At 41.0% G+C, this 23,329-nt stretch overlaps 2 protein-coding genes across 3 annotated transcripts; one reads left to right on the top strand and one right to left on the bottom strand.

Moving 5' to 3' along the window:
- Positions 1 to 1,020: 1,020 nt before the first annotated feature.
- memo1 (mediator of cell motility 1) lies at positions 1,021 to 11,719 on the bottom strand. The gene is made up of 9 exons (XM_069659241.1): positions 11,303 to 11,719; positions 8,873 to 8,954; positions 8,710 to 8,778; positions 8,433 to 8,545; positions 8,030 to 8,141; positions 5,826 to 5,968; positions 5,639 to 5,715; positions 5,134 to 5,238; positions 1,021 to 4,218 (listed from the first exon to the last, which is right to left on the bottom strand). The coding sequence occupies exons 1-9, from the start codon at positions 11,361 to 11,363 to the stop codon at positions 4,087 to 4,089; spliced, it is 894 nt and encodes a 297-aa protein (XP_069515342.1). The 5' UTR covers positions 11,364 to 11,719; the 3' UTR covers positions 1,021 to 4,086.
- Positions 11,720 to 13,697: 1,978 nt separating this feature from the next.
- Positions 13,698 to 17,904, top strand: LOC138588350 (spastin-like). Of its 2 annotated transcripts, none has more exons than XM_069658419.1 (16): positions 13,698 to 14,047; positions 14,132 to 14,215; positions 14,297 to 14,380; positions 14,495 to 14,655; positions 14,924 to 15,057; positions 15,163 to 15,256; positions 15,346 to 15,420; positions 15,540 to 15,611; positions 15,707 to 15,782; positions 15,881 to 15,972; positions 16,076 to 16,155; positions 16,536 to 16,578; positions 16,698 to 16,777; positions 16,865 to 16,935; positions 17,020 to 17,060; positions 17,154 to 17,904. In XM_069658419.1, the coding sequence occupies exons 1-16, from the start codon at positions 13,942 to 13,944 to the stop codon at positions 17,277 to 17,279; spliced, it is 1,419 nt and encodes a 472-aa protein (XP_069514520.1). In that variant the 5' UTR covers positions 13,698 to 13,941; the 3' UTR covers positions 17,280 to 17,904. The 2 variants fall into 2 exon arrangements, with proteins under 2 accessions (XP_069514520.1, XP_069514518.1); XM_069658417.1 differs by having other exon boundaries at positions 14,294 to 14,380.
- Positions 17,905 to 23,329: the final 5,425 nt, after the last annotated feature.

The following is a 23,329-nucleotide window of genomic DNA, read 5'->3' as shown; positions in this document are numbered from 1 at the left end:
AAAGTAGTCCCAGGAGAGGGACCAGACTGAAGCCCCTTTCACACATGCACTGCACTCCAGAACGTTTCCCAACATTTACCAGGTGGGCTGCATGTGTGAATGCAAACGGCTAAATTTCTGACCCCGACTTTATCCCAACTTTTTCCTTCCAGCCTCCGAGTAAAATGACAGAAAGAATGTCAGCAAAGAGCGGATCAGAAACCCCAATGAACGGCTAGAAGGGTGTAGAGCTAGCTCGCACGGATTAGAGAGACCTGAGCTACCCCCTGCAACGAAACCTTGGGGGCATGCTCAACGGCGAGCATCTGGTGGCATCTGGCTCAGCCCTATTCTATTTTTTTATCCCTTGTGTTTATTAATTTTTGTCTTTCTGTTTTGGCTGTGCTTCTTTAATCTTGTTCGGTAAAGCACTTTTGGCTGCATGACTGTACATGCATTAAGTTGAATTAAGATGAGAAATACAACAGCCTGTGATAAACCCTTTCTTCATGAAGGTTATAATGTTGTGCTTTTGTTCAAGGGTCAGGTTGTGTTGCTGTTGTAGGCTAATTAACTATATTCTCCAAAATATTCAGAGATGAATCAACAAATCTCCAAAACTGTTACAAAACAAAATATTACAGCCTACAAGAAGGTAGATCTGTCTGTACTAAGACGCTTTAGTTTTAGCTAGGTGTACCTAATAAACTGAAAATAAGAGAACTTGGAACTCTGGAAAGTTATTTAATCCTGAAAAGAAGGAAAAGAGTGTCAACTTTACTTTATTCGTCCATCCACCTGGCGCCCTCTGCTGGTGACATTTCATACCTCCACTTTAATTAAACATTGAATAAACTTATTCTACCCATAATGGCTACATAAGTGATGTCTGCACGTTTCATCAGCTGCACGACGGCAAACAAAAGAGGCGGCCTGTCCTCTGTAACTTTGGAGGAATAAACAAAAGTGAGTAAAAAGTGATGCATGGATAGTTTTCTGTGTGATTGTAAAAACGTGAAGAAAAAGACACCAGAGCAGAAATGCTTTTCAGTACATTTTACTTGTTTTGTAACATGAATCCACGGCCTCATCTGAAGAGCCTTTTGGGATGCTTTGTCAGTGGAACCTGAGATAAAAAAAACTCCATTCAGGGAGTAGTTAAGTAGTATATTTTTAGGTTTGTGACGTGTAAGTTCCCATTCTCTAAGCAAGAAAAAAATAATACAAAAAAACATTTCTAAAAGACAAAACAAAGATCCATAAACAGAAAATGAACAGTGTTGAGGTTCAGCCTTTGTCTCTCTACAGGAATGAGGTGATTTGGAGGAAACAGAACACCACTCCCTGCTGGAGAACGGAGATAACAGTTGGTGCCATTTTAGACCAACAGATGAGGGGGGGGGGGGGGGCGGGTCAGAGCTGGGGGAGGGCGGGGGGTGCATGTGGAAAAACAAAAACTGAAAATACACATCCTAAAATAAGACTAAAGTGAGAATACGCTTTATATGTTTATGTGCAACAGTGATAAAAGGCACAATAGCACAGTGTGTCATGCTTTACTAGTTTCCCTTCGACAGCCTGTGCCCACTTAACCAGATGTTTTAGCTTGATGCTAAGTGTGACGCTTCTTATGGTGCAGAGGGGGATGTTAGAGGACTGCATCGCTTCAACGGGAAATACTTGATTTAAGCAGCAAAAGTCAGTCAGTGATAAGAGATGATCCAAATATCAAACGACAGGACAGCAGCCATTGTGTTCTGCATCTTTCAGACTGTCACTGAACGCCTTTACTGCCACGATGAATCATCAGGTTTCTGCATTCAGCTTTTGTTAGCAGCACGACTACAGAGCACATTACTTTTAGAAAAGGGAACATTTTCTATTCTTTAATTAATAACTGTGAGCCTGACATCTGATAATACAAGTGTTCATGTTTATAAAACGGATTCAGATCCAAAAACGCCACAATACAGCAGGGAGCAACATCTGTCCCCTCTGAGGGTAGGTTTAGTTCTTAGAGCAACACTTAATGACTTTGTCCTGGCCGTCAAACCGCAGGCATCGATCATTCTCAAACGGCAGCCATTTTTTTATTCAGTCACGCTCAGGGTCCGAAGCCTAAATGTTGTTCTAATATTGTACTGCTTTATTTCAGGTGTTCAGATTATATAATCTGAACGGGGAGAATATGCAAACTCGCACAGTAAGGCCCACTACGTGGGACCCGGGACTCGAACCAGGAACCTTCAAGCTGTGAAGCGGAGCGCTAACCACTGCACCAAACATTTCCTATTTAATATTACTTGGTTCTCAGCCCTCCAGGTCATGGTAAATAGAAGATAAATCCAAAAGGCAACTGGGCTTGATTGAAGTTCTGAAAGACGTTTCAGACGCAGCTAGAATTATAAGCTACATGCTAATTAGCATACTAATGTCCTACAGAGGCTTATATTTCTAGCTCCGTCCACCGTCCATCAGTTCAGAACTGAAGAAGCCTTTCGCATGAGAAGAACTTCAACCAAGTCCAACTGCCTTTTGGATTAAGCTCCGAATTAGCCAATATCACCGTTAGCTAGCAAACATTGCATACATTACCAGTATCAAGGACTTTCTTATTGTGTAAAATCAATCAAACAGTAATGTTAGCCATGTCAAGTGGTTGAATGCTAACGTTAGCTAAAGAGATATCAAATGTTTTAGCTTGAAATATTGCTGACTGTCCCTCTGAGTGTTTGTTATTCAGTCTTTTTAGCTGCGGATCGTTCGAGAAACAGTTTTAACATCATATTCCCTATGTTTAAAATATATGCAAACATGGACACAGCAGTACAACATTAGTGAGTGTCCCAACCTGAGCGTGCCATCAGACAAAAATGGCTAATAACTTTTTTAAGCTAACCGTTGCTAATTAATCCTCCCACTGCCTCAGGAGCAAGTTTAAAGTGAGTTCCCATAAACGGGTGAGCAAGAACTCAAACCTTTGGATAAGAATAAAGACTTCCCAAAACTTTTGGCGTCTTAAATCAAAACATATTAAACAAAACAAAATCTTATCACCTATTTTAGTAACAGTTCCTAAATTTCCAGCCTTCAGCACTTTGCTCCAGCTGGAACCAAAGCTTTGCTGCTCTGACTGAACTGAATGTGTAACGAAAGAAATCCAGGAAGCAAAAACAGGATCGAGTCTCCTCTACTGATAAGAGATTCACGGTGGCAGTAATAAAAACAACTAGCGGTGTCACACAATATCCAGCTCTGATTATACTTCTGTACCCACTGCATCCAGGCCCTCACAAAACATCTAGATAATGCTACAAGTTCATAATCAGAATCTAATAAATCACTATTTTTTGGGCAAACCACGTCGATGGCTTTAGAGCTTAACTACACTGCTTCAGTTCAAATCTACACACTACTCGAGTAAATACTTCACGTCTATTCAAATCATTAAAAAAGGGAGATAACAGGAAGAAAATATGATAAAAGATAATATTTAATAAACTGAGAAATAATAATAAAGTTTTTGGTTTGTACAGTAGGGGTTAGTGAACTTCGCTGTGTGCAGCCCTTTGTTAGCAACTGATATATTTGAAATGGTACTTAGCTATGACATTGTTTTCAAGTCGCATGTAGTCAGTCAAAACACTCCATTTTCATCTGGCAACATTTCAGTATTCTCCTTTAGAGCTGCAGTTTTATTTTCATTACTTTTCTGAGGCAATTTACATGTGCACAGATCGCCAAGAGTCCAAATGTAAAGTTTGCATTTTAACAATTGAAACCACAGAAGAGCTTCCCCTCCAAACCAAACTAATAAGAGCTCTTCCTGTCTCCTGTAACCATTTGCTGCAACTGCACTCCAAACTAAATGTTTTAACCTAACGCTCTGAGACACACTTCAAACTGAGAGGAGGGTGGAGAAAGGCGGAGCAGAGCTGAGAGACAGACAGAGAAAGAAGACTGTATTGGCTTTGAGTGTCTAGGTCCTTCCTGCAAATAGTGGGCGTAACAGGGGGGGTGGGAAGGAGGGTGTCTGGGTTTCAGGTTATGGCGATAGATAGTAAGGGCAGGGCAGCGGCATTGCTTTGCCCCCTGCGACAGTCGACCTCAATGAACGATGAGCGCGCCGGCAGCGTAACTCACAGAGCTGTCCTGCCAGTTCCTGCACTCGCTGGACTGGGCGTAGTTCAGGAAAGAGAAGTTCATTTCTAGACCAGACTTCCTCAGCTCGGCCACAGCCTGCAAAACAGGGACATCAATAAAATACACAGTCACACTTTGTTTCACCTGTTCCTCACAACCCATTGATCGTACTAAACCCCTCCTCCAGAAAGAGATGGTCCAATCAAAGCTTTGTATTTAAGGCCGGAGATATACATGCTTTTTAATCTTGCGTTCGCGTACACAACTGTCTGCATCATGAATGTAATTGTTTACATACTTGTCTCTGCTCTACGCATGTTACTGGAGGATACCTCACCAGAGAGCTCAGGCCGTATGCAGCTACCGTATGTGCAGGGTGTAAACAACAGACAGGGAGACACTCGAGGAGGTTACTGTGATGTTCAATCTGAATTCTCAGTGGCCTACAGCTGATGACCCGTGGACAGAACACACCGTCTGCACTGTTCCCACTCTGTTTCTTCAACATGTTCCTCCGTGCACAGACGTAACGGTCCCGGCCCCGGACTTGTTTCCATTTCTGTGTCTCCCCCGTCACATCCACTCTGCCTCTACACTGCCCCTACTGCTCATGTGCAGACTGCATCTTGTGTTGACGTAGTGTACGTTTTTAAGGACGTGCACAGCCGACGCTACAAACAGACGCAGGGAATGTGGGGCAACCATCATGCGCACGCAAACACGTAGTTAAGAGAAAATATATCTCCAGCCTAACTGAGGTATCAGAAGAAAATTAGACTCCATATTTAAAGAGTGGGGAAGCGATGCGTCATAACAGCTGGTAAAAGTTGTCATATCCACCTGCTAAATCTAGTTTAAACTAGAAATAAAAAGCTTTCTCTGCAGACCTCAAAGAGCGGTTGAAACCATAACTACTACAGGGGGCGGGGCTTAGTGAACAGTCAATTGAACCCCATCAATATGTCTACAGGATGTTTAATACGTACAGTATATTCCCTCTGTTGTACTCACATTTAGCAGCACTCCAATGGGGTGACGCCCACAGATGGTGTTGCGGTACTTCTTCAAGTAGTTGGTGAAAGACATTGGATCCAGCTGTTCTATAATGCCCATCCCCTTCACAAGCACAGAAAGACAGACATTTTTAATATGTCCTCGTGTTTACATTTATTTTGCTTTGTTTTCTCAATATAATTTTGTTTAGTTTAATAAATTACTTTGTGATCTTAGGGACAGTTTTATTTTCTCGTGATCTTCTCTTGTGATCCTTCTTATCATGATCACAAAAAACTGTACCCCTGTACACCTGAAACTGCATTTCGAGGATGCATATTAAAGCACAGTCGCATTAAGAGCAGATACTGTTTCATTCATTTAGGCCTGGCTCATTGGGACATTCATGTCTGTTGAATATCTACTTCATTACCATAACAGCTGTTCATCTGGCTGATGGTAAAAAACCATACTTAACATGTTTTATAGCACAAGTGGTGGCACATTTAAATATATATGTTACCATTTTATCCAGATGCTCAATAGACCTGTAGATCTCCCCTTGAGACTCATCGTAGTACGTGTAGCGGAACCGTTGACCTTAAAAAGACAGATGGACTTCAGTACGAACATTCAGGCCATTTTATCCTTAGTTAAAACTTTACTTTTATAGCAGGGAGTTAGTGTTGATTTTATTAGTCGGTACCTACCCCAGTGGCAGAAGTCGGATGAGATAATGAAAAGGTTGGAAGGGTCTGCCAGGTACTTGCTGAGCAGCTTCCCGTATTCCTGTTCCCTGGACTCACTCAGGGCTCCCACCAGCACGGGGACGATGCTAAACTCGTCTTTGTGGCTGCAACATCAAAGTATTAAATCAGCAACGACAATAAAACTGATGGATGCTCGTTTTTACTCAGAGCATCCATCAGTGCGTGATTTAAACTGTGTAAGCAACAACGACTGTGTATGTGAAAAGTGTTTTTCTTTGTTAGGGGACACCAAAGCCTTAAGTTGCTCCAGTGTTGAGTGAATGTGTCCTGTGCACCTCAAACTACCTGATCCTTGATTTTCTGAACCAGGAAACTACCTTTGACTCCTGCCAAGCTAACAGAAGGCGTTATCAATTATGCATATCCCACTTTGCATGTCGCCCTGCACCAACGTCACTCTGGTTTATATTATGTATAGAATGTAAATGAACAGACAAAAAGAGCTCGTCTTGTTTTGTGAATTCAAGGTTCCCTGTGGAGTTTTTTTCATTCCTCTAATCGCTTTGAATCATTTCTTTAATAAGTGGGTCCTTGTTTTTTTTATCTGTTGTACACGCATGAGGACGCACATGTAAGCAAAGGTGGGAAGTAAAGAATGTCTTTCACATCGTACTAAGATATCTCTACTTTACTTCAGTGTTTATTTTTCTTATACGTTTGTATTCTAATCAGCCTAAACCTAACTTTTACTCCCTATAATTTAACACAAATATCTGTACTTTAGCTCTAATCCAATGAAGGGGAATTGTTGATTATATTTGCTCTCCCCCTTCCCAACATCAAGACCAATTTCAACCTAGAGGATGGGAGAATAACGCAGAGAAAAAACGATTAATCAAAGTGTCTATCGCTGATGATCACGCAACAGACATGACGAGAGCAACGTAAAAGACACAAAGACAAAACAGGCGAGAGAGGTAAACTCAACTGCAGAGATCTGGAGCTAAATTAATGTTCATTATTTTCACTCCGTTTAATAGTCTCCAAATATGAGGTTAGCTTCAGTTAGCTTAGCACAGAAACAGCCAGTATAAATGTCCTTCAGAGGAACTCGTCTGACTTTAGCCTGGACGCTGCACTGATACTGCAGGAATAAATATGATGTAAGACAGATATCTGTGGTGGTGTCACATTACTTCACAGATTTATAGGTGGTGGTATTACAGCTAAATATGCTGCACTGTGCAAACAAAGACAGCAAGCAAGAAAACAAGTATGTAAACAATGCTTGATAAAGAATACCATATTGGTCCGAATATGAGACGACCTTCATTATAAGATGACCCCCCCCCCCCCCCCCCCCATTCATTTTTTCAACTTTTAAAATTTTTATTTTAATTTATTTAAGATTAAATGATCACATTTAAATTTAATTAAATGCGCTTTAACATTTCAATAAATCATCCACGTGAGGTCTATTTATAGGGCAGTCCTGAAACAGCTGGAATACGGCGTGTGTTCCTGATAAACAGAACAAAGGTATGCCCGTCACTCTCTTGAAGCGGTCGCTTTGAGGACCACAGTACGATTCTCTCTGTTAGCATCTGATAGCCAAGACTGTTAGCATCTTTAAGACCATCTTTTTGGGCTCGCCGTCTTCGGACATTAACCTGCGTGACACCGTATTTCTCGGCTGCTTGACAGTTGTTTAATGACTCGGCTGCTTGAACGTTGTTTAATGACTCGGCTGCTTGAACGTTGTTTAATGACTCGGCTGCATTGATAACCGTTATCTTAATTAGCATCATAATGCTTGGCCGACTTTTGAGCCACTTTGTTCTGGACGATCACCATGTCTCTCCATCTTTTAAGGCCCTCCTGGCTCCGTAGCTGTGAGTGACGTCTGGCCTCAGTCATGAGGGGTACACTTGCTTTACAGATAAGTGGCGCCGCCTACTGTTGTGAACATATATTGGCATTTAAAAATCTAGACCCTGAATATAAGACGACCCCACTTTCAGATGTATTTCAAGGAAAAAAACATCTTATATTTGGACCAGTACCGTATTTAGTAAACAAATGCAATAACTTTGTTAGAACTCAAAATATACACAATGTGTCTTTGTAAGAAACATTGTATGTTAACATAAGAAAGTGTACAGTACATTCAATGGCTCAATAAATACCACTTTGTTGTGCATTACCTCTCCATGGCTTTAGCAGTGTAAGGCAAGTGCATTTCAATACTGTGCTCATCTTCATCTGTCTGGATACTCATCCGCTCAAACAACCCAGTTTTCCAGAGGTCAGCGTAAACTGTAAAACAGAGGTGAGTTTCACTTTCATTTGTGCATGTTACCCTGGCATGTCTCCTAATTAAGTAACTTTTGGAGCTCATTTAAATTGGGAGGCCTGATTAGGTGTCTAGCTGAGCAAACCTCATCACTGAGAGGGCCTTTATACTCCGAGTCAGGGAACTGTCTGGGCCCTGGAGGATGATTTAAAGTGAATCATCTCCCAAGACTCCCAAGAGGTTTGCATGCTGGAGCCCTTTGAAGGCCAGAGTATAACAATCCACAAAAACCTTAGAACTTGAACAGTGCATACCCTTCTGGTCGATTCTCAGGTCATAGAGAGGTGTTCTATAGATGTCTGCGGGTGACAGGGCACAGCGGGAGAGGGGCACATGGTGTGAAGGTCCCAGGATGAACACCCTACGACTGAAGGGCAACAGGACTTTATCTCAGTCACTCAGTTCATAAAAAAGAACACCAGCAGCACTGTATTCTACTATCAGAACTAACATCTGTGGGGGAAGATAAGAAACAGTCATACAAAGCATTTTCTTCAGTAAGGAACAGAGACAGAAAACTGAACGACTTACGTAACAGAGGGATCAACCTGCTTGTAGGCATGTGCTGCACAAGCACCACAGTAGGTATAGCCAGCATGCCTGCAGACAGGAACATGTCAGGTTAGGATGAAGCACAGATACCTTTTGACATGCTCACATTGGATTTTTCTAATGCTTGTCAACGTGTGCTTACGGTGCTATGATGGCTCTAGCAGGTCTGATTGAAGACTCTGCTTTGGACAGCCAGCCTTCTAGCTGTGCATTCAGCTGGGAGCCTGAAAAAAGCAGAATTAAAAAACTATTAAAAATTAGGAGCAGTCAACCCTCTCTTTCTGTGCCTCGTCACAGAATTAAGAAGACATGCCACTGCGTTTTAGGTTGTACAAAGTATAAATTTAGGGTATATCATAAATCATCTTTCCTTCTAGATAAATAAGCAACTGAACACATAATGAATAGTGAAAATCTGGAGTGAAATTGGCCCATATTTCAAATGTTAAACAACATAATGGTAGCAAGGAGGAATTATTAGCGAAGATAATGTTGGCGAGGAAGTAGAGCTTTCTCATACTGTGCGAGCCCAATAGTAGGGGAGGAATGAATGTTAGCATTAGCTGTTGTCTAACAGTAGCTAATGGGTTGTCAAACATTTTGGTTTACATTGAAATATGGCCCAATGTCCCACAAGCTTGTCTCACTGTCCACTGTCTGTTCAGTCACATGTTAAGGTAAAAGCAGTGAAATTATAATGATTTGTCAGATTTCTTATATTTATACTTCTTATAACAAGGAACACAACAGTGTGACATTAAAGCAGCATTCGAGCTTCCAACACTGAGCGTGACATCACAGGAAAATGGCTTCTGTGTGAGTATAATGAATATCAGGCCAGCCATAATAAATACCCCAGCTCTGGACAATCGTTAATGAGCTTGACCTTCTAGTTTTAACAGTCAATCTAAAACCAACTCTGATCTCATGAGCCAGGTTAAACAATAAAAATAAGCCCAGTTTTAACTTTCTAACTTTGGTTGCCTTAACATTGCCTGTATTGTCGAAACATTACAAGCCTTAACGAGTGTCCAGAGCTGCTAGCCTTATGTCAATCAATCAAAGATAACTAACTTCTAATCTAATATCATCTTGTGAATTTGTTCACTCAATGTGTAAGAACAAAGGTTTCTTTTTAAGTAAACAGCACAGTTCTCTCCATGGGCTACAGAGCTTCATGTGCTTTTGAAATGCAGCTGAATAACAAGTATAGAAATAATTTATTTTGCAGCCTGAACACAATAAGAAAAGAGGTAATTGCTAGATTTGAAGAAAAACTGTTAAATGACAAACAATATCCGAATGAAGCACAGTTAAGGTTCTGAAAGTTATGTTTAGTTAAGAAGAAGAATCCTTCATCCGTGGAAAAGGACAACAGGTTTGTTTGAATTATGCAAAACAGGAGAATGGAGAATGACTCACATTTTCTTTTGTATCGCACACAGTATGATGTGTTAAGCCTGAAATGTTTTGGTGCACTGACGACAACAAAGTGGAGTGGTTGTTTAAATCCTAAAGAAAGATGGCTGCTTTTGTTTCTAGAGCTTGAAAGAAACAGGAATGTTTATTTCTTTCATATTTGTACTTATTCATGTGTCTACTATGGAATCTGGTCTCTTCTGCCAACTATTGGTGTTTTGTAAGCCCTTTTTAAGTAGGAAAATTTTGCATAACACAAATACAACATAAAATCTATTGTTCAAAATTAAGTGTGCAAGATAATAACAAGTATAGTGAGTTTTATGAAAAAAACAAAACAAGGACATCGAGATCAGGGCAGATTAATGTGAACTCAGCCTTATGAAATAGCTTTAACACCTATTGTTAATGTGCAATATACTCATTGGCATTGTTTCTGTGGTGTTCAACTAATGTAAAACGGTTGTTACGAGCAATGCAGCAAGGACAGCTTATAAAGGATAAACAGGCAGGCTTAATAAAAACAAACTAGCAGCTAGCTGCTGAAATGGGGGAAGGGGTGCAACATGAAGCTTCAATTTTCTGCCCTGCCCAGTCCTTTGTTCCATGGCAGGGAGTATTTCTGCTCTTAACATAAAGAAGTGTCAGAGAGCAAAACAACGGCAGTTTAACTTAAAATAGTTGCTGGCAGGCTTCAGAAATGTCTAATCTAGCCAGATAGCAGGTAGGCCAGGTTTATTAGCAATTTTTGCTATGTTAGCTTTTGTTAAGTTTATATCTTTGATCGCTTGTCAGAAAAAGCTGAGCAGCAGATGTCAGTTTGTTTACAATCTTTTCCATCGACCATCCGAGGGGGGAAGTGCTGAATAAGCTCAATCCAACCATGCACCAAATGGGATAACAGATGATGGAGTCAATAGCAGCTACATGTTAGCTAGCCGACTTTTCATCAGCTGGATTAGCGTTATAACCCGAGCGTTAACCATCATCGTCTGCTGTGGCAAGCTATGAATTCAACGCTGTTTAACACCAAGATAATACAGGCTGTATGCCATGTAAGGCCAACACAACTATTAAAACACAAAAATATGACAAAAACAACATTAGCCTACTAGCATACAGCATGCTAACCCAGAGCTCTGTTGACAGTTACCCGAAGCAGAGTACCAGCTCCCGGCGTGACTTGCTTCTCTGCACACCACTCGGTTCGACATCTTGGTTCCCAAGCCGCCTATCTTGGTGTGCTTAGCTCTTGTCAGGCGAAAAAAAGGAAATTTGCAAAAGCCGGTGTCAGCTCAACCAGAAGAAAATCAAAGCCTGCTTGCTAACTTGCTTGTAAAGACAAAGGGTAGTTCGACTGGCAGGACAGCTGGGCTAGCAGGCTAACGGTCTCGGTCAGCTGGCCGCTGTGCTGTTACCGGTTAGTAAGTTAGCCGGAGAGACAGCTAACGTCAGTTGGTTTGACGGCCTGACGATGACGTTGGGAAAATTTATAAAGGCACAAAAGTAATGTGCCAACAGGGAACACCCAGAAGAGCAATATGAAGAGCTGGAGCTGTCACAGTCTTGATCGGAGGATTACTGGTGGTTTGTCAGTCGACTCGAGAGAGGAGCTTTTTTTTTCTCTCTAAACTTCTTCTTCGTTGGTTTTCAAAGGCAGTTTGCTTCCAAACCGTTGCATTACAGCCTGCCACTGGATTTGAATGACACCTACATCCTTCTTACTACTTAAATTTTCTAAACAATAAAAGAGAAAACATAAATTAATAATATTATTAATAATAATAATCCTTCCCCACCCCTCAACCCATCCTTTAATAAAGCTGGCCAACTCAATTAAGGCTATGTGAGGGCCTGGAGGCCAGCATTCCTCCCTCTTGAAATTCTTCTTCTTCTGTCTGTCTCACCATCCTCACTGTAACCCGAAATTTCATCTCTTTCATCCGTTTCTTTCCTGACTTCTTCCCACTGTTTGTCTCAAACTTGTCTTCCTCCATCTTCCTCCTTTTTGTGCCCACTAAATTTTTTCTCTAAACTTTATTACAGCATGTAAATATGGCTGGTTGACAAATAAGCCTGAAAAAAGTTCAGGCTTCAACAACAAAAGTTGTGTTGAACTTGTGCTCTGATATAGTGTCACATCATATGATGGACCACACTATACCACATTTAGTTGATGCAAAAACTTGTATTATTTGCAGTACTGAGTAGGTACATGTGGATATGCCACAATTACAGCCAATTACACATTTGAACTCCGAATGGGCACCTGGGTAGAGCTTGCAGGAGGAGGAGTTAATATCACTATTACCCCAACACATTTACCTGCTGTGTTTCCACCATGGTTTGTACATTGACTCGCTTAGCCATTTAACAGATTTTGTAAAAGGCAGGTTAAAGTCCCTCTGATTGAAATTCTGACATTTTTGTTCTCACATGGAGCCACTTCTGGTAATGTCAGATATGTTCAGCAGTATACTGTGTAAAAAGGGCTTCTGTATACATCTCTTTTCATGTCATTTATTTTTTTTAAATGTTGAAATCAGATTAGATCAGGTAATCCAGTTTTGGTTCTTATCTGGATTAAACCTCTAGTTTGTGTTGTTCAGAACTTTTGAGCAGGATTATCTTGATCCCAGAGACATCAGGCTGGATGTCAGGAACACAATGTAATAAAACTTTTAAATTGTTTAAACAATACAACATTTTTAGTGCTGACTTTATTTTTTTTTTAAATATAATTTGCGCCTAAATTGCTGAATTGCTAAAGTGACATCAAAAAAGTAGACATTAGGGGTGTACAAAAAAATAAAGAAAAAAATGTAAAAATTACACCAAATAGCGTAAATATCAAACTGGAACTGTCATTCTAGACAAAGTCTGAGGCAGGTCTATGTAGTCCAATTTAGAGAACTGGTAATCCGGATTTGGTCATCTTGAATAGTCTGTATTTGGATCAAGTTGATCTAATCCATTTTACTTTGAAAACCAGGACAAAAGCAAAATGGATTTGGCTGATCCGGGATAGCAGGATAGTCTTATTTTAAGCAGTTTACGCTCGATTTTACACGGAGTTCAGTGGAGAGAGCTCGGTGTGAGAAATTTTCTGTACTTCCTGGTTTTAATTAGGACCCCTCCTCCCATAGGTCTCACAACAATTGCCTGTTTCAATATCTCAAAATAGTGCCACATTTGAGGATTTTCCATTTTTGGGACAAATTATTTTTGACACTAATTATTATTTCTATAATCCTAGTTCATAATATAGGCGTTATGTCAGGTGAACTACCCAAAACAGTGCAGACAACTGGTGGGGATTACAGCTCTTTCCAGTGATCAGATCATTTGGCTAATCTCAGCAAGTAGAGCCGAATATTTCGCCTCCAAAGCTTTTCATTTAATATCACTTTCATTGTTGAGTCAACTTTAGCAATGTTTCGACCCAAGAATATTATGTGTTCAGATACATCACTTAAATTATTTAGTATAAAATACTTTTGGTCACTAAAAGGAGCTGGCTTTTAGAGCCGACTCGTTTATTACCGACACATCCCTTGTACACACAGGGAAGCTGAAGCTAGCAATGGAGTTGTTTCTCTTGTGATGAGGCACCATTATTTGTGTTTTTTTGTGAGGTTAAATTGTTCTTTTTTAAACTGGCTCGGATTACATAATTTTTAATGCGGCTTGAAGCTTTATTCTGCCGTGTCTTCTTTAATAAGCTGCTAACTCTTGAGCTACAACTGAAAACTAACGTTAGCCGACAGTAACGTGAGGGTAACGTCAGCCAAAATGAACGCAATTAAAAGCAAAGACAGCGGGGAAGTTATTAAAAACTACCACAAACAGGCCTTTGAATATGTATCTAAGGCCTTAAGGATCGATGAGGATGATACAGGTTTGTGTATTGTGTGTTTTAGTAACTAGCTGCTGTGTTGTGGTGGGTGACAGCCTGTAAACAACCCTCCCTATGTGCTGACAGGAGACAAGGAGCAGGCTGTGCAATGGTACAAGAAAGGGATTGCTGAGCTTGAAAGGGGTATTGCCGTAGAGATCACAGGACAAGGTATTAAACATTCAATCTTCCAGATGTTCATGGTGTGCAGTGTTCACATGCCTAAACCTAATGCTACATATTATTTAGCAGGGGATCACTATGACCGAGCAAAGCGACTTCAAGATAAAATGGAAGCAAATCTCACCATGGCAAAAGATAGGCTTGCCCTCTTGGGTAAGAAGCATCTGTGTTGTTGACATCTTAAAGTTAAGAGTCTGTCTGTGCTAGTTTTAACGAATAATAAAGCCATTGAGGATGCTGAAGATCAATACTGTTCTTGTTCCCCAGAGGCCACATTGGCTTCTAGAAGGAGAAGTGGTCCCCAGAGGAGTGCAAGTCTTACACAACCAAAGCCTGCGCCGAAAAGCCAGCCTGCAGTGCGAGGTGTGTCCACAAACATCAGGCCATCCTCTGCTGTCAGACCCCCATCTAGACCTGCAGATTCAAAGGTGATTACATGTAGTTGCATCTAAATTCAAAGGCAAGACTGCACTCTTATCCATGTCACAAAAGTATTATCAAAACACAGAAATTATAAAAATGTTCCAACCACACTTGGACTTGAATCAGATGAGATTTAAGAAACAATCTTTGTAGTAAGAGGATGTTTAAATTAACTCCTCGCCTGCCCCTCACACTTTGTTGTCCATGCTAATTAGAGATATCTGACTCTGATAAAGTGTGTTATGCCTCCTGGATGTTTCTGCTCCTGTTAAGGTGACCCCACGGTTTGGAAAAGCTCAAAATGGAAAACCTGCAGCCGTGAGACAGCCTCTGAAGAGGGACATGAAAAACTTCAAGAATGTGGACAGCAAACTGGCCAACTTGATTCTGAATGAAATTGTTGACAAGTACTTTGCAGCTTTTCTATTACAGCACCCATACATTTTGGTGGAATTTGAATTATATAACAATAAAGTCCTACTGCTCAGATGATCTTTCTGTGTTCTTTGCAGCGGGGCATCTGTATCCTTCGAAGACATTGCGGGACAGCAGCTGGCCAAGCAAGCGCTCCAAGAGATCGTCATCCTCCCTGCCTTAAGACCCGAGGTGATGACCTATAAAGATTTTTTGTCTCTGCTTTTATATTTCAAATTATTTGATTTTCTTTTAATGCTTTTCCACATTCTTCCTTTTAGCTCTTTACTGGCCTGAGAGCTCCGGCACGCGGCCTGCTTTTATTTGGCCCGCCTGGAAATGGAAAAACTATGCTTGTAAGTCACATATTCTTCCAACACAGCAAACCGATCAAACTGTGCTTTATAATTAGCATATTCCTCCTGGTAGCGTAGCATCCGTATTGTCAAAAACATCCTTTACTTCCTCTTATAAGGCCAAAGCAGTCGCAGCCGAGTCAAATGCAACATTCTTCAACATCAGCGCTGCAAGTTTGACCTCTAAATATGTAAGAAAATATTTTTAGTGCTCTTTTTTTCCTGCAATATACTTAACGAAGTATACCTTTAATCCTTATAACCTTTCCTGTCTTCACCGTCACAGGTGGGAGAGGGCGAGAAACTTGTACGAGCACTGTTTGCAGTTGCCAGAGAATTACAGCCGTCTGTCATCTTCATCGGTTTGTATTCTTTTATTAAAAGACTAAATGTACCTCAACATGAATTTTTATTCCCCAAATTGTAGCTCCTAAATGTGTACATGTTTTCTTACATTTAGATGAAGTAGACAGTTTGCTCTGTGAAAGGAGGGAGGGAGAACATGAAGCCTCTCGTCGATTAAAAACGGAGTTCCTGCTTGAGTTTGACGGGGTAAGAGCAGCAGCTTTCCTGAGATCTGATGGTGAAACATCTTTTGTGTTTTAAGTCTCTTATCTCGGAGAGCTCTGGTGTTATTTTCACATCGTGTGTTCAGGTGCAGTCAGGAGGGGACGACAGGGTGCTCGTAATGGGAGCGACGAACAGGCCTCAGGAGCTCGATGAAGCGGTGCTGAGGTACACGATGAAGCGTATCGCTGCCCTGCAAGAAAAACAAAAACAGATGGGTGTCACATTGCAACATGAACAGTTTATTGTTCTAACAAGATATTTTCATATTATTATGGAATATAAATTTAGAACTTTTCCTGTTGAAACACAATATTTATCTTATTACAACACGAAACAGTAACATTAACACTATTTGATTAAGTTCTACATCATGCTCGTGTCGGCACATGACAAGACTCTGCTGTTGTTGAACACTGCAGCACTAGAAGTGATATTGAAATGCATGCTCTTGTAATAACATATTTAATTTGTTCGTTATAGTTAAATAAAAATATCTTATTATAACGTGAAAAATAACTCGCTACAATTTTCTGTTTATCTCACAGGCGCTTTGCAAAAAGGGTTTATGTGACACTGCCGGATGAGGAGGTATTAACTGTGGAAGCATCATCACGCATCATTATTGTTGTCCTTGTGAGCTTTGACATGTAAAAGGTGCAACATTCTTTAGTTTGATGAGTTATAGGATGTTATCGTCTTCCTTTCAGACAAGGTTCATGCTGCTGAAAAACCTTCTGGGGAAACAGGGAAATCCACTGAGTTCGAACGAGCTGTCCTCTCTTGCAAAGTGAGTTTCATATTTAAGTTCCACACAGACTTTGCTGCATTAATTTAATGTTAAGTTGCACTAATTTTTGGATATATAACCTGACAGAGCGACTGCAGGATATTCAGGAAGTGATCTCACGTCATTAGCCAAAGATGCAGCACTCGGACCGATCAGGGGTAAGACGCCTGGTTTCTCATCTGTTAACCTCCACGAGGAGCTAAATCTGCTTCTTTCTCATGTGAAAATCGTCTCTTTCTCAGAGTTGGGACCAGACCAAGTCCGAAGAATGTCTGCTAGCGAGGTAATGCTGTCAAACAACTTCAGATCATCTCCTATTAAACTACTTCTACGTAACATTATTTGTACAGTGATGCTCTCTTGTCTGCATTCACAGATGCGTAACATCAAGAAGAAAGACTTTGAAGATTCCCTGAAGCGCATTAAGCCCAGCGTCAGCCCGAGCACTCTCACCATGTACACCAAATGGAACAAAGACTTTGGTGACACAACAGCTTTTTGAACTTTGAAAAAGTAAAAACTCTGAAAATAAAATAACCGTTTATTCCTCAGTTTTTCTTGTACGGGAACAGACACGAACAACTAAAAAAAACTTTTGCAGTCGCTCTAAAATGTTTAATATGATGAAATTTGGGAACATAATCGGAGCATTTTCCTGTTTTATGGAAAGACTTTGCTATCATGATTTCTATGAGTTTCTTTACTGGATTCTTACACTCCTGAAACACTGTCTTTCTACTGGAAATCTCATTATTTATTTTTAAGAATGTCCTGCAAATTACAATCTTTCTTTTGCCTCAAGAGGGCAGCAAATCTCTGCAAATACTTTCTAAACTTGATTGTGATTATTTGTTTGCACATGCATTGCTTACCTGATGGTATTGACATGATGGTATTGATCACAAAGTGCTCGGTGTGCTTGTAATAATTAGACAAATTGGGTGCTTTGTGTTATAAGAAAGGTTTTCAGTTTGCTCTCATAGTTAGTAGATACACATAGTTATATATACCTGATAGGTTGAAGAGTTGACCGACTCTTTTTCTTTCTGGCAAGAGTTATGACATTAAGTCGTGAAATGTAGAGGCTTCTAATTCTCCTCATGCATCAATAAACACAATTACGAAAAGTTTCTGCCGCTTTATTTGTTCTCTTTTCTTAAATACAAGAAGCTAAGTTCTCAGCATTTACTCTTTTATCTTTATTTCTTATTTTACTGAATATAGAGCCAACATGTTGCATCTTTTCCCTCTTTAAAAATTCATACATAAATCACATTTTTGAAGGTGTCAGCCAAGATTATAAGCATTAAATATCACAATGTGTTCATATTATTGGTTAGAGCTGTAGAATTTGAGTTCTGAGTTCTGCAGGCATATTTCAAGGTTTTACAGCATTTTCCCTTCAGAAAGTTTCCCTCACACACACACATGGAAGTCCTCCCTTGAATGAGAAGTTGCAGAAGCTTCACGTTTGTTTCTAGATGGTGCTGCTGTTCTGTGTTAACTTCACGCACGACTCTCTTCTGTGGCTCTCACTGCAGGAAGATTCTGTAGATACTTTGCCTGAAACCAAACGAGTGGAATGCATTAAATTGCTATTAATGAAAATAAAGTCCATGTTCTGCTGTGTTGAATGTCAGGTTGAGTGATGGATCGGATTAAGTTTGCAGTTGTCACATAGTTACGCCTGTAGGAGCTTCTGTGAAGTTCATGCACTTAAGTCATGTTTTCACCACAAGTAGCTGGAACTTTTATCACCAGGAGCTTCTTATCAGGGGATTTAAAGGTTCCTCCAGCACATTCCAGCGTATTGCATTACAGTATTAAAACCTTTTCATGTTATATCTCATGCACTGTCTTGTTTTGAATACTGAGCTAACTGGTGTATAATGGAGCCAATATGTTTCCTTTGGAGAAGCTTTCCCCAGGAACTACAAACTGTTGGAGGTATTTGGTGTGTTTCCACAGCAGAGACAAGGTTCTAAATAAAGTCCTGGGAACTTTATTTTACTTGCTAGTGGGACAGTACTTTCTAAAAGTACAGGGACTCTGGGGTCGGACTTGCAGGGCTGCAGATCTCGGTGGAAATGCAGACAACAATGGGCTGGAGGAACCTTTCAATCCCTGGTATAAATGCAGCTTCTTCTTTAGAGCATTGTAAATATTTATGCATCGTATGCAAATATATCCACATAGTGAAACTACTTGCTGCTCTGTCAGTCTTAAGTACTTGACCAATCAGAAAGATCTAGCACTCCAAGGCCCATCACCAAAGTCCCTGTTCATGAAGTACTATCCCTGAAGCAGGGACCTTTTGTGGGGTCAGATTAAGTCTCTGGGACTTATTCAGAACCTGTTCCCTGCAGTGGAAACAACCTGAGCACCTCCAAAAGTGCCAATGGGGACAGTTCAGTTCCTGCAGTGGAAGCAGAACTATACATGTAGGTGCCTTGATGGAATGCTCACAGAATGATTAAGTGAATTTACCTTATGTAGCTCTGTTGTCATGACCCAGCATGTAATGACAAGGCTGCAGATTGGGCTCAGACTGAGGTCAGCAGCTGTCGGGGCAGAAAGTAAATGCTTGTGGTCATTCTTTATTTTAGTGCGCTCCAAACTCCGACTTAAATCTCACCTCGCTCCCAGAGGCCCTTCCTATGGTCAGCGTCTGGTGTTGCTTGCGGTTCATGCGGCCCAGCAGCCGTCTCCTGTGCTCCCGCAGATGTTTGCAGACTCTGTGAATGTAAACATTTTTGGAAATTAATTACGGTTTATTTCCATATTTCTTCATGAGAGCAGAAAAAAAAAGAGCTCAACATGGAAAACACTGGCTTCCAGAGCTGCAGCCACACCTACCACTGCTCTCTTTCCCTCAGGGGAGAGACGCGGGATGGAGTGTGTTTTTTAACCTGTCAGGACTGAAGAGCTTCTTTCATGACGCCAAACAGGAATGGAGAGTGTTAGAGGTGAGGGTTTAGTCATCACCTTTTTTTCTCTGTTTACTCTTCCCTGAGAGCATCCTGCACAGGAAACAAACGGTCTGTATGACGGACTAGCTGCACGACCATTTAGACAGGTTACTCCCACACCTCTCATGGTATCTCTGAGTATAAAATAAATGCCTGCAGGAGGAAGCTTTAGGTAATCACCTCATTTCAACATTCTTACAAGTAATTACTTTTAATGTCACCTGTAATTACAGGAGAGGGCAATTATCATGTGTACACGATGTGCTTTAAATTTTAATGCTGACAAAAGATTACTGAGCTGCTGATGATTGACAGCGTGCCTTTTAGTTGCGTGTCAGAGGCCCGCACCTCCACAGTAGCTCATTGATGCTTCCACCACAACATCCACTCAAGGGATAACAGAATAGGTGATCATTTGATACCTCCAGTGAAACAGCCCACCCTGTAGAGGGTGGAATAATAGTCAACACAGTGAGGACCTCTCTGACTGAGCAAACAGACTGTGAGTGTTTCTTCAAGTGGCCCGTTATGAAAGCAGCGTGTGGATGGGAGGGTTTTTGTTATGGTGAGGGCACGTGTCAAACTTTAAAGCTGCTGGGGTTATTCTTTGAGTCTGGGGAGGTATTAGTTATAAACCTGGCATATTTTATTTATTAACAAAGACTTTACATTATTCAACATAAAAAGAAGAAGGAAACAGGGGTACTGGTTTAGCTCAGACGGTGGAGCAGGGGCCCGATATACAGAGGCAAAACCCTCACCACACCGGCCCCTGGCTCCACTCCGACCTCTGTCCCTTGGTGCACGCTGTCCACACCACACGATGTCCTTCTCACAACTTCACTGTCCTAAAAGGCAAACGTCCAAAAAAGAGCAGGATAAGAAATTAAAACATGAAGTGAAAGGCACTAAAGTCTCTGAAGTGCAAATGTTTCTACAGTCTCCAGAATCTGTCTGATTTGTGGTTGATGTCATGAGTCAGTTACACAGGAGAGAGAAGAGCTTTGATCAGAGATATCTGCATGACTGCAGGGACTTGCAGAGCCAACGCTCATTTGTCGCTCAAAATATTTATTACCAGGTGTTTGGTTTCTAAATTGAATAGCCTGCTTTAGCAGGTAAAGGAAGAAGACATTGTAAACTGTTACGGTATAGTATTGTATTGTATGGTATGGTATAGTATGGTATGGTATTGTACCGTGCCGTGTCATGTCGTGTCGTATTGTATCGGAAGGTACCGTACCGTTCCGTACCGTACCTTATAGTCAGTACAGTGAATCACTGCAACTAATTTGTTTAATTTATATTAAAAAAAAAAAAAGTTGAGGTTTTATGAGAGTTTGTATGCCGGACACATTTTTGTCACGTTGCCTGTGTTCAGCAGCTCATAACCTCCTGTCAAACCCATGTGTTGTTTTCAACTCCTGGTTTTGCTTTCCAAATATTTATGCTGTGCTAAGCTAACTGGCTAACCTTATAGACATGACAGTAGTTTCAGGAAAACAAGCCTACTTCTGGAATAGTCAAACTTTCTTAATCTAAAATCAAAGATATTATCATTATATTAGTATTTATGTACATTAGCAGGATTTCATAACTTTGAAAGACCTTTGTTCGATCACTAACTTCGGGTGCTTTGATTGAGCTTCATGCTATATATTTATAAATCAAAAGGATGGTTGGAGATGTCGTGTGTGAGCTCTTGGATTAGTTTCAATGAAGCCACATAAATAACATTCATGAAAGTCTTTCATCTCTTCAGAGTTAAAGTGACGGCGTCCTGGAACCCTGGGGGCATATTTGTTTTTTGCTGCCTGATTTGTATTCGTGGAAAGAGTTTACAGTTACAATCTTGTGTTTGTTAAATTGTCACTCGTGGAGAGTGATAGGTCTGCGGTGAGGTCGGTAATTGCTAGTCTTACAACACTACTATCTAATTTTAGAGGCTAGGACCTTTCACAAGGTGGAGAAGGAAAAGCAACATTTTAAAATGTTGTAGCATGTTCTGACTGAGGAGGGGATTCTTTTAAAGCGTGACCAATTTTGGAAAAGCGTTATAGAAAAAAAACTTTCTTTATCCACGTCTGCATACCTTTGACTGAACAAAGTTAAGCTCATGCATTTTCTCTCCCACCACAGCCTGCAGCCACAAAGCTGTAAAAGACCGAGGTGGACAGGGGGGAGTGAACTTTCTGTCATGCCCGCACATGACCTGCAAAGCCATTAATCTCAGTAACCTCTGTGAGGTGACCGGGAGTGAAAACTTGCCTTTGACTTCATGCAAAGTGTGCAGATGTTTTAGACTTGACATCAGTCAGAGCAGCTTGTCAACACGTCTATAAACGAGTCTGTTTTCAGCCTCACTGGAAGAAACATCAAATAAGAGCTAAATAAAGCTACATGCTTCTGGTCCGTGGGTGAGAATATTAACGTCAGTCTTTAGTGTGGACGAATATCCTCCATAGATGATGCTCAGGATGCATGTCGACATTGGACTGGGGTGGACATGTTGAGACGTGGGCCGCAGGTAGAGGCGGGGAGACGATGCTGAGTGGAGCGGAGCACTGTCAAGGTGAGCTGCAGGCTGCCCCGCGGTGCATTCCTTCAGCTCGTGTGCAGCCAAAACACTTGATGAAAAGTGAAAGTGCTGTGAGGACTGAGTATTTTCACAGGCGTAATGCCTCTGTCTGTCTGTCACGCTGCTTTCCCCTCTCCCCTTGTCCTCCCCTTTTTGTTGCCCTTCCCTCGAGTCATTCATGTGAGGACAGGAGCGGAGGTTCAGCTCCACCTCTGACCTCGGTCAGGTTCACTGTGCAGCAATTACACAACCAATCCACTCCCATCTCACACAACAAGGTTGGAATGAACCCTGACCTCAGAGTCCAAGACTAAAAAAATCAGATATATGTTTTAAAAAGGACATCTGATGACGATTGTATCATAGTTCTACACTACTAAAGAATGAAGGAAACAGAGAACATGTAAAGCTTTTTTATTACCCAGAGGATAAGGGCATAATAACACACTTTGATTGACAGTATTTGTAAACTTCAGCTGCAATTTTAATGGGAAAACTCAGGACACTGCGAGTATGTGTCCTCAGCTATCACCTTCTAACACTTCAAGGCCTAATTGAGCTGAGTTAGAGTTCAGAAAGTAGAGCGTGTCGTTGCCTAATTGGAAGATTGGCAGTTAGATCCTGAGCTCCAGCAATCTGCACGGCGAAGTGTCCTTAGGCAAGATAACGAACACTGCAGCCTCCACAGCTGAGAAATGAAGCCAGCACTAAAGAGCCAAAAACTGCAGTTCCTCTGGTGTCCACTTGAGGCTGTCTCCAGCAGTGAGTCAGTCCCCATAGAGCCCCATGTTAAACTTTACAGCAGAAATAAACATGTTTACAGCCTGGTACAAAAAACAGTTTGGGTCTCTATAGCTCATTTCTCTCTTCATGACAACTGTACGGGGAGAATCTTTATACAACTCACCTGTTTACATTATATTATATTAAGGCTTAAAATGATGCATCATTAGGGGCGGGGCCTCTTTGAGTGACAGGTGGGAGCTGCTCGCTGTCTGCTAGGTG

This window comes from Semicossyphus pulcher, unplaced genomic scaffold, assembly GCF_022749685.1.
Source record: "Semicossyphus pulcher isolate SPU_LCO1_2020_fin unplaced genomic scaffold, fSemPul1.0.p SCAF_12, whole genome shotgun sequence".
Taxonomy (NCBI): domain Eukaryota; kingdom Metazoa; phylum Chordata; class Actinopteri; order Labriformes; family Labridae; genus Semicossyphus; species Semicossyphus pulcher.
The sequence above is the reverse complement of the archived record's forward strand: the minus strand, read 5'-3'. Positions and strand labels throughout refer to the sequence as shown.